General features: G+C 36.6%; 1 protein-coding gene and 1 long non-coding RNA gene across 3 annotated transcripts in view; one reads left to right on the top strand and one right to left on the bottom strand.

Moving 5' to 3' along the window:
* The first annotated feature begins 1,707 nt into the window (after nt 1-1,707).
* The window catches only part of pkp1b (plakophilin 1b), a 15,269-nt gene continuing 5,393 nt past the window's right edge, over nt 1,708-11,583 (top strand). Inside the window, exons 1-9 of one of the 2 annotated variants that reach the window (XM_082136396.1) lie at nt 1,708-1,989; nt 3,568-3,665; nt 5,591-6,018; nt 6,091-6,235; nt 7,167-7,371; nt 8,217-8,385; nt 9,758-9,875; nt 10,992-11,168; nt 11,383-11,553. In XM_082136396.1, coding sequence (XP_081992522.1) covers nt 1,806-1,989; nt 3,568-3,665; nt 5,591-6,018; nt 6,091-6,235; nt 7,167-7,371; nt 8,217-8,385; nt 9,758-9,875; nt 10,992-11,168; nt 11,383-11,553 — 1,695 coding nt within the window. In that variant the 5' untranslated portion in view covers nt 1,708-1,805. Of the gene's footprint in view, nt 1,990-3,552; nt 3,666-5,590; nt 6,019-6,090; nt 6,236-7,166; nt 7,372-8,216; nt 8,386-9,757; nt 9,876-10,991; nt 11,169-11,382; nt 11,554-11,583 lie in introns of both variants that reach the window. The other variant, XM_082136395.1, reaches the window with a different exon arrangement.
* LOC309474223 lies at nt 3,306-3,544 on the bottom strand. Its single transcript, XR_014197259.1, has 2 exons — nt 3,413-3,544; nt 3,306-3,374 (listed from the first exon to the last, which is right to left on the bottom strand). It is a non-coding gene; the product is annotated as an uncharacterized lncRNA (long non-coding RNA).

Below are 11,583 nucleotides of genomic sequence, written 5' to 3'. Positions count from 1 at the left end.
GTCAGCTAAATGAATAAATGTAAATGTAAAATGTATGAAAATGCTAAAATAGACACATTACGCAACTTAAGTAATCACAGCAAAAAAAATGTTTTAATTGGTGTTTAATATGGTTATTTATTCTCACTTAAGCACAAGAGAAAGTGAGCTCTCCTCGTCTTTGTTGTTTAGGACAAACATTCATTGTCTGAAAGTATACGCTGTCATTTGCAGTTGACGCCTTGTTGATGAGACATTAGTGGAGCGAGACCTGCCCATATACAGAGGACATCTTGTCATGGGTGTGTCAGACCTGCTGTCTGCACATGTGCTGTTACTAATGCACTCTGCTGGCCTGACGAGTCTGCACACTTAGTCATGGAGGTTCTCATGGCTGCAGTCTTCTCTTCATATAGGAAAATAGTATCTCAAATAAATAGTTCGGAACGAAAACACATTTGTGCTATACTAGTGCAGCGTAAACCTGAAATTATATTTGAGACATTATTTGGAGTTGCTCAGATCTGCAATCCCTAAATCTTTCTGTTCTTTACATGTTAAACTTGATTGGCAACTTTTTCCCTCAGTATAAATGTTGATATATTCAGCTATATAAAGACCCATTTATACCGTATGTGGATCTATATTTGGATATATATTCAATAGTATATATTTAAGGTTTGTGATTGCACAGTAAAACATTCAAGGCCCCTTCATTATGACCAAAAGCTGGTCTTTTAGACTATATGAACTGTCTGTGACAGATGGGTCAGGCTTCAGTACAGAGAAAAATGTGAGAAATTATATCAATTAACTTCTGGAATAGTACGGTAAGCTAATTGTAGACGCAACGTCCTTTTTTATGGTCATATTTACTTCACAATAAATGCATATAAATCAATGTATTTCCCTTGATTTAGCCTGTGCAGCAAAATGTAACAATATATGTATTGTTTACTACTTTATTAATCTTAGTCAATGTTATTTTCAACATTTAGCCTACTGATACATTATTAAAATCAAATGTTGTATTTGTTAACATTAGTGTACTGTGAACTAACATGAACTAATAAACAGCTGGATTTTTATTAACTAACATTAACAAAGTTTAATAAATACTGTTACAAATGTATTGTTCATTGTTAGTTCATGTTAGTTAATACATTAACTCATGTTAACAAATTAATATATTTTTTTCCATCTGATTTTATAATTTTTTATAGGAATAGTTTGGTCCTGGATGCTACATACAATATTGTTGGTTCCTGTATATTATTTAAAGCACCCAGTCGTTCTATTATTGTTTACAAAGGGACTAGATTTTCTAGCGGAAGTGCACTTATTCATTTGCGTGTTAAAAAAAAAAGCTTTAAATTGGAAATCGTCTCGTCCGATATTTTTATATAGTATTTAAATATAATTATGTAGTGTATTAAAGCATAAAACAAGTTGAAAAGCAATAAAAAAACCTCTGTTTTGTGAATAAATACACCCTGCGCGCCGTGCCTTACAACGCCCTTTAGACAATGTTACATTAAAAATCAAACGCTTTTAAAGCACATCTATTATCCTTACTAAAAGTGGCAGTTTATTCTATCATTAAAGGGCTTTTTTTTTTTAGAATCCTAATCAGTGAGAGGAGCAGAAAAGGTGTTGAATGGGGTTTTGGGCGTCATATGGGCGTGAATAAGGGCAGGTCCAGTTCAATCTCTCTGTGAGTCAAACCCTGAATCAAACACACACTCACACAGCAGCCAGACGGAGCAGATAGTTGGACCTTTACGAATTGGACCTCACCTGTCTCTGGAGGAGAGGCAAAAGCCATTATGATGCCCGAACCTTTAAAATCGGCTCTTTCGATTGGAGATGTGGAGGACACGTCGCTCGCGCTCCCGTCCGACCGCGAGCTGAGATCCGCGCAACAGAGAGTCCTGGACCAGGTGCACACTATCAAGAGGAGCAAGTCCAAATACAGCAGCAAGAGTGTGTCCGGGCTCGGCTCACCCACCAGTGAGTACACTTCTGCACTACATCTCATGCCAGACGGATTTTATTAGAAGTCAAACTTTTTTAAAATGTAAATATTTAGTGTAAATTGATAGTTTGGTTATTTAGTTAAAGAGTCCATGCACTAAAAAAAAAACATGGTATTAACATAGATCAGAACAAAGACACATTTTGGTTGCACTTTATTTTACAGTCTTGATCCCCAATGCACATATTTTGTATTACAATAATAACTGGATAATAACTAGGTATAGGCTACTAACCCTGAACCTAACCTTAAAGGGATAGTTCACCCAAAAATGAAAATGTTGTCATAATTTACTCACCTGTTCGAGTTTCTTTCTTCTGTTGAACTCAAAAGAAGATATTTTGAAGAATGCTTGTAAATCAAACAGTTGACGATAGCCATCGACTTCCATAGTAGGAAAAATACTATGGATGTCAATGGGGACCACTGACTGTTTCCAACATTCTTATAAAAAAATAAATAAAAAAAAAGACCTATCAATTCAACCCATGTAGTTTGAATTGTTTATACTATATTAACCAGTACTTTCTTACGTAAGTGCATTGTAAGTACACGTAAGTGCACGACACGTACTGTAAAATAATGTGCCTCTACCTCCAGGCCTATAGTTCAGCGTAAAAGTGAATTGATTCTTGAGACATTATTTGGAGTTGCTCAGATCCGCAATCCTAAACCTTTCTTTCCTCAGTAAATGTTTATACTGTATATTCAGCTATAAAGACCCATTTTTACCGTATGTGGATTTATATTTTTTATATTTTATAGTGTATATCTGAGGTCTTTGCTCAATAAGACATTCAAGGCACCTTCCTTGGGGCAAAAAGTTTTTCATTACCATAGTTTTTTCTGTCACATTTTTGTCTGATAATTTTATGGCACTTTTTACCGGAACAGTCACAAAAAAGTGACATGGTAGCGGCATCATATATTCTTAGAGGAAAGGAATTTTTTGTTTTAGATGGTCTACCATAGTAATGTTTCCATTACCAAAACCAAAAGTAATATTTTCAGGGGGGTTTCAAGATAGGCAATGTAAAATATCCCCTATTTTAGTGTTTTCTAAAGCTGTTTTCCCACCATAAATAGCCTCTAGGTAAACAGCTTCTCAGAATTTGTTTACGGGTAGTAAATTTGCATACTGGACTTTAAAATCAGGTCTCTTGATTTTCGTCCCTGGCCTGGAGAACCTTACGCAAACTAAATCAAATTGTCTGTTAAATTTCTATTATTAACTCTATATATCTATTTATATGTTCGATAGACAATCCAATACTGTACAACTGAAAATGTGCAAAAAAAAAAAAAAAATCACTTTAATTGTATAATTCAATTTGTTTCATTTAGGCATATTAAATAAGTTCTTGAAAAGAAAAAAAATGATTTAGAAACAGTGAAGACTGTGATCTCTCATGTTGAAACGCTCTGTAAAATATGTACCTTACAATACATAAAGGTTAATACTGAAAATATTCAAAACGTCCCTCAATGCATGTTTTATTTATGATAAGAATTATGGCACCTTGTTAACCTAAAAACAGTTTCCTCAATTGCAGGTCCTGAAAGTGACAGTGTGTTTTACGACTTCAAGTTTTCTCCTGGCTCTCCTATCGGCGGAGCCTCGTTCATCAGAGGAGGAACCATGACCAATGGGGTAAAGTCATCTCGTGTATAGATCAATCATTTCATTGTTCTGGACGCATTCTTCATACACGTGTTCGCTTACATATCTTTGTATTTTATTAATGCACTTCTAATTTTCCCACAGTTGGGTGTGTTAAACACATTTCATTACACTTCTCTTTGAGTCATCTATTCAAGATAACAATACATACTTGTGGAATGCCAAACAGTCTTTAGCTTGTAACTAATGACTTGGTTACGCATATATTTCCTTCTATTTTTTTTATTTTTTTTTACAAAATAACAAGACTTGAGAACGAAAAAAACAATCCATCAATGTGTCTGTTGAGTCCTATACATTCATTGTCTACTTGCTTTAAAAGCTTTAGATCTGCTACTGACACTAACCTAGTTTAACTTTTTTCTAGTTAGAGTTATGCCAGAAAAAAAAACAAAGAATGGGAAAAAGCTAAATGAAACCACTCCTCTCCTTCCCCTTTCTGACTCATCCCAGTGTTGTGCTACCAAACAGCCTGGTTTCTGTTCTAGTATTCTGCCAACTTTTCTTTACATTTTGGGTGTATCCACAGGAATCTTAATTCTGTCAGTGTTTTAAATGTCGTGTTTGACTTTAATGGAGTGTGTAATCCAGCCGTATTTTCTCGCCTCATTTTTTATGTTGTTTTTACTTGCATAAAACTCTGTTTTGACATCCCGCAAAAGTCATCTGTCGTCACCTTTGTTTACTGTAATACGCAGGAAAGTAATGATCACTGTTCAGTTCTGCTGTAAAGAAGCTCTAAAAACACATCAGTGTCATTGTTCAGCTGAAGTCACTTCAGTGTTGACTTAGTTTGGTTCATTAGCCGTTTAAATTTCATCATCAATTATGAGTTCAGTCTAGCTCTGGAGAAATCAGCGATGTCATCATCAGTTCTCATCTGATACTGTCAGTGCAGTCAAATCAATAATATTGCTGAATATTATGTGAACTATAAGCAAGCCAAAGATGACAGTGGGAAAAGATGTAAAACAGTGTTGTGGTTTGAATTATACACGAACATACACTCCTACACAAATGAATCCGTTGTTTTCTCGTAGACGGCACACTGTTGCCTCATAGACGTAGAACTACTTTGGTTGCATTTAAATCCATGGACGTGCCCATAGTAACAGTTCCAGCCAACACTCTTGTTCAGACACAACTGTGCATAGATTCATTTAAAGGGATAGTTCACTCAAAAATCATTTACTCACTCTGAACCAAACCTGGATGAATTTCTGTCTCCTGCTGAACACAAAAGAAGATACTTTGAATAATGCGGTAACCAAACAGTTGATGGGCCCTGTTCATTTCCATTGTATTATTTTCATACTATGGAGGTTCTTCAAAATATCGTATTTTATGTTCAGCAGAAGAGAGAAACTCATACAGGTTCAGAACAACTTGAGGGTGAGAAAATGATGATAGAATTTTCATTTTAGGGTGAACTATTCCTTTAAAATGTTGATTTCAGAGTCGTTTTTAGTGTATACTTATAAAATTAGTACTAAAGTATACTATTTAGCATGCAGTCTGATCACACTAGTTAAATGCTCTATTTTGCATTTAATCATAAATTAAAATGTGCATTTTTGCGTGTAATGCGTTTAAATTTTTAATTATAGATGATATCAGTATTGACTTTAAAACGTATTGTAAAGTATACTTGTACAGTTTGATAGCACTAGTTAAAATGCTCTATTTTGCATTTAATTAAATATTAAAATTAATTTATTTATTTTTTGCATGTTTTTTTTTAGCATGATTTTTTTTGTGCATTATTTATTTTTGCATTTAATTTGTTTTTGCATTTTTTTTTTGTTCTTGCATTTAAATGCTTAATGAGAAATTATGATATCGCCTTGACAATGTGAGTGAAGAACTGACTTTAAAACCATTGTTTCCATATCCAGAATATGCAAAAGGCGAACTTTGTGCGCAAATCCACCAACTCCCGCAGTTTCAGCGGTCAACGGGTGACCAGTAACGCCAGCAGGATAGATCGGCCCTTGTTCTCCCCTACTGGCACCCTCCCAGTCCAGTCGCTGGCCAATAACCAGCTGTCCAGCCGTAAAGCCACTCGCAGCGCCCCGGACCTGGGCTTCCTACCTGTGACGAACGGTGGAGGAGGAGGAGGAGGAGGAGGAGGAGCTACTCAGCGCAGTCAAACCGCCAGAAAGACCTTCTGGATGGATAAGAGTGCCGGCACTGTCGGCAGAGTGACCAACAGCAATCAGATCGGCTCCTTTCAGGGCGTCACCAGACGCCCGTCCTCCATGCAGTCCAACGGAGAGTCCAGGACCTCTGTGATCAGGAGTGGACAAGCCAAGGATATCTCTGGGTGAGTTTTATAGTGTTTTGGTTATGATGTGGTGATTTATGACTGGTCTCACACTCACTCGTGTGTCGGCAGGATGAATAATGCAGAGAAGCTTCTGGCCGACTTGACGATGCGAGAGGCGGTTGACTATCTGTTCAGCCCGGATGAGAACTACCAGCAGTGCGGAGCCGCTTACATCCAGCACAGCACCTTCACCGACGACAAGGCCAAGCAAGAGGTCTCCACCACAAACCAACATGCTTTTACCATGCTTTTTTAATGTATACAATAGAAATATTATGTTTTTAGGACAATTATCATGGTATTACCTTTAAATATGTTAGAGTACCTTGAATTAAATACCAAACTGAATGACATCATGCTTTCATAGTATATTTTGCATGATAATACCTAATACAGTACTATGACAAAAAATTGCCATGCTATTATTAAAAACACCAAAAGGTACCAAAGAATTACCATGTTTTTTAGACATGCACCATATAAATGTGTTTTTTGAACATTTACCATGGTATTAACATGGTATTACTTTACATATATTAGAGTACCATCTACCATGTTAGTACTATAGTATTTTAATTAGATACCATAGTACTGAATGGATAAATTACCAAAGTACCTTCTGATAGCATAATGGTAGTACCATGTTAATACCGTAGTATTTAATATTACACATATTTGTACTGACTGAATGTACCATCGTATCACTGTCTGATGGTATTACCATATTTGTATGATAATACCATGGTAAACTTCTTTGCAAGTGTAGTACCATAGTAATATCATGTTATGTGGACAGGTACCATGGTATTCTTTGAAATACTATAGAGCATAATTTTTTTTTTACATCAAGTTATAATATCACCATAGTTCATACTATAATTAGTGTTATTTTAGTATTATTTATATACTATTTTAGTGTTTATTAATATTTTGAATTAGCTTTTATTTTCATTATTTATTTTGTTTTAGTTTCAATTATTTTATTTTATTTTATTTCAGCTTTATTTGAAGGACCGAAAATAATTTTTAGTTTTAGGCTCAGCTTGAGTTACTTGTGTGACAACACTGCATCTGATAGACCATCACTGTACTGTGGTATCAGCGTAGTTTGGTTTGGTTTGACGGTCTGGTTTATGGTGTCACAGGTGCTGGCCCTGAAGGGCATTCCTCCACTGGTCAACCTGTTGGGCAGCTCCAGTCCTCAGATCCAGGAGACGGTGGCCGCTGCCCTGCGAAACGTGGTCTTCAAGAACCAGCCCAATAAAGATGAAGTTCAGCGCTGTGGAGGAATCACACAGGCCGTGCAGATGCTCAGCGATACCAACTCTGAGACACAGAAACACCTGACAGGTGACTCAGCGTGCCTGTTAGCGTCATGTTCACGTCACACACACACACACACACACGTTTGTTTCACTATATTAGTGAGGACCAGTAAAAAGGTGATCATAATATTTCACTAGGTAAGTGAGGACGTTTTTTGGCCCTCAAATGTACAGCCAAAGCTGTACACACACACACACACACACACACACACACACACACACACACACACACACACTCACACACGCACTCAAGCACACACACACTCACGCAAACACACGCACTCTCACACACACGTTGAATATGTCAACATAGCCATTTAAAGCACTTGACAGAATAGCAGACAAGATTATGTTTGCTCTCTACTTAAAATATTCAAATTATTATAGTTTTAATTTTTATTTCATTTTGTATGAGTTTTTTTTTAGAGGGTTTTAATTGTCCATAAGTAGTTTATATTCAGCTTTTGTTTGCACAACTAATTTAATGTTATCCCGCTGAAAATTCCGCTTTGACGTCACAGGAATAAATTACATATTACTTCGAAAACATTAAACAATCTTGCCTAATTCATTAATATAGGATTGTTTGTTGTCAATTCATGTTTGTTCAGAAGACTAATGTTAACTTCTACGATTTGAAAAGCTAAAAATGCATTAGTAAATCCAGAAATTAAATAGATCACCTACACTAAAGCCTAGATTACTAGTAAAGTGTTACTATTAATGAATTCATCTTTTTTTATTATTATTTGCTTTTATTGTTATTTTTTGTTTCTTTTGTTATAATATAAAGCACTTTGAGTTGCCATTGTATGAAATGTGCTGTATAAATAAGACTGGATTGTGTTCTTCTCTGTGTTTGTTGTCTAGGTCTCCTGTGGAACCTCTCCTCCGCTGATAACCTGAAGCCGGATATGCTCCGCACGGCTGTGCCCGCGCTCACTGAGAAGGTCATCGAGCCGTTTACAGCCAGCACGGACGACAATGCCAACACAAGCCTGGCACCGGAGGTCTTCTACAATGCCACGGGATGCCTACGGTAACATCACACGCACTGGGTTGTGTTCTGTAAAGCACTGGCTCCACCCATAATACTACTATTGTTAGAGCCAGTACCTGACGCTCCTTATTACTCAGGTTATATTCTCACCAGTAAGCTGTTCAAATATTTTATCTGGGTTTACATTAGCCTTGGCACACCCACAGACGATCTACTGTTTGAACAAAACTGTAAATCAATTTCTGGATTTGGCAAGCTCTGAACTGACCACCTGGCTTTATTGAGCTTTTGGCGGCACGTCTTTTTTTTTGTCAGTCCATCATGAGCGGAAACTTTAAAACTACGAGCGCTTTTGAGGATGATCATTTGTCCTGTTGCTGGTATTAAGGCGAGACACTACAGGAGAAAGCTTTGTTTTTTCATGCATTTTCATTTTGCTTCCATAACATGTCTACTTTCAGAATAGTGGAAAGAAAACATCATATTTTAATTCACTTTATCTACACTTAACCGTCTGTAGATTTCAATTACACTACATCTATTTAAAGGCTGTTTCTTCAGTATCACTTGCATACTCCAAACTTTACAGTTTTAAAGCATATTCTATAGAGAGGTTTGTTCATATATCATCTGCCTGATTTATATGACATTTTATTCCTAAAAACTAGGTAAAAATTTATTTTTTTCCGGCTGTTGACATCATTGTTTGATTTATGGAGTGATAAAAAGAGATCCAAAAACCTTTAACTCTGATACAATATGTCAACAAAATAAAACCTAACTTCATCCATTGTTCAGCTTTCTCTTCTGAAAATGTATGCAAATGAGCGCATATTTAATTAGATAATGACTCCTTTGAATATTTAAGCATATGTAATACAAAAAATGTGTCTTAATGTTCTGATGAAGTATGCTGAGATCTATTAGTTCAAGTATTTACTATATTCACCTGTGGTAATTCTCATTTTTGAGCTGTTTTGTTTAAGGCACTAATTAAACTAGATATTCACAAGCAAATACTCTTCGTTTTCACGGTAAAACATTTGTCTTTTGGTGACTTTAGGCCATCAGAAATTCTGTATAACCACTGTTTAACCTTAAACAGCACATAAACCAAAAACAGACTGCTATTGGTCACTTCACATGTCAATCATAAGTCCCCTTCTGTGTGAGTGGGCGGTTCTGTGGATCAGCTGCGCAATATTGACACACCGAGTATTTGCATTGCATGATGAGTGGGCCATAAAAGTGGCAGGGAAGTTATTGGAAGTGTAGGTACAATTTTTATTGGCTCAGATGATCAAAATAGCGTATAAACATTTTAATTCAGTTCCGTCCTAAGATTGTTTGTTGCTTTTGTGAAGTCCAGTGCTAAAAAACACAATGTGACTGTTTCTCTGTGTGTCGACAGCAACCTAAGCTCCTCCAAACTGGCAAACCGACAATCCATGCGCAACTGCAAAGGTCTTATCGACTCGCTCATGCGCTACACGGAGAACTACGTTAATGCAGGGATGCTAGATAACCAGGTAAATCTTTGTTGATTTCTATGAGCTACTGAACGGAAACAGGTCATGGAAAACCTGGAAATATCAGGGAATTGTGTTTTACAGGCACATGGAAATCACAAGCCTGATTTGTGAGCAAATTGATCAATTAATTGCTCAAACTTCAGCTTTCTAGTGTGAATTATTCATTTAGAGTCAGTCTGAATCAAAATACCTTTTCAACATGTGATTAAAATGGGAAAAGTCATTGGGAACTGTTTTCTCTGTAATGGTGCAGTAAAGAGTTTTAAGATGCCATGAGATGTCAAGTTGGTTTCATAGTCTGGGTGGAGAATGTTGGTGTGGCATTGCTGATTTTTTTAAAAATGTATTTATTTTATTTTACTTTATTTTGTTGTGGTGCCAAAACGTTAAAACTCCCTGAGGGAAAGCATGTACAAACACAAGGCATTTCCAACAGCCAAACTCTATTGTTGGGGCTTAAACTCTTCATTACTCACACTTAATTGACGAGCAGATTTGATCAGAACCTCGAAAGCATGTTTCAACATCTGCTTTCTGTTTGTTGTCAGTTGTCAAAAGCACACATTGTCAAGTTCACTTCATTCTCTTCCAGCTGAACAAGTCTGCATATACTTACAAATCTGGCTGCACATTTAACGTTTATGCAAAGGCATGTCAGCTACGTAGAATTTAAATCTAAATTATATATTTATGTAAATATCTGTTTATTTATATAAATAGTTATTTATTTATGAATACATTTGGCATAATGTAAATTATATTATTAGCATTACAATGAGTTAAACGTTAAATTGAATTAAATTTGAGAATATCACAGTATTTGGCAGGTTCCTGTTAGCTTTAATGTGTTTATTTGAGCTGCTCACCTAAGCCTGCTAAATAGTTACATGCACAAAAATCGCATGCATAACAATTATACAATAAAATGGTTAAGAAAAAACAAGAAAAATAGTTGATGGATTATAAGTGTCACATGGATTGAGTGTATAGTCTACAAATTAAAGCATGTCACACTGCAGGACACAGCTGTCATAGTGAACCATCCCTTTATTTGTTTTTAATTATGAAAATGATGCTATAATAATATTCTTTGTGTTCTTGTGTCGCACCCAGTCTTTGGAGAACTGCGTGTGTATTCTGCACAACCTGACCTACCAGCTGGAGACCGAGATGCCGTCTCTCTTCACTAAAATAAACGCGCTGGCCAGCTACGCTCGCAGTCGCTCCAGTCCTTCAGACGCGGGTCCGATCGGCTGCTTCAGCTCCCAGAGCCAGAAACTGCAGCAGGAGGTTTGTACCTTCACACCACGCTTACTTATGACCATGGTACTGTCATATATAATGCAACAGTACAGTTTGATTGCCATCTTAATAGACCATAGTGTGTCAGTGAAACTCGAGGGTACTTCAAAGAATACCATGAGACTGCTATGGTAAATGTGCAAAAAGAATGGCATTAAGGATGTTCGTTTTTATAAAGTGGCTTTGTGTTAATGTGTTGCAGACCGTCTTTGACTATCCTGTGATGGAGGACAACAATCCTAAAGGCACCGGCTGGCTCTTCCACTCTAAAGCCCTGCAGATGTACCTCAATCTGCTGAGCTCCAGTGAAAGAGACGCCACACTCGAGGCCAGCTGTGGAGCGCTGCAGAACCTCACGGCCAATGAGAGCATAGTAAGACTATGACCAGTCTGTCTGGTTTAG

Source organism: Leuciscus leuciscus (assembly GCF_965113295.1).
Source record: "Leuciscus leuciscus genome assembly, chromosome: 14".
Lineage (NCBI taxonomy): Eukaryota > Metazoa > Chordata > Actinopteri > Cypriniformes > Leuciscidae > Leuciscus > Leuciscus leuciscus.
The sequence above is the reverse complement of the archived record's forward strand: the minus strand, read 5'-3'. Positions and strand labels throughout refer to the sequence as shown.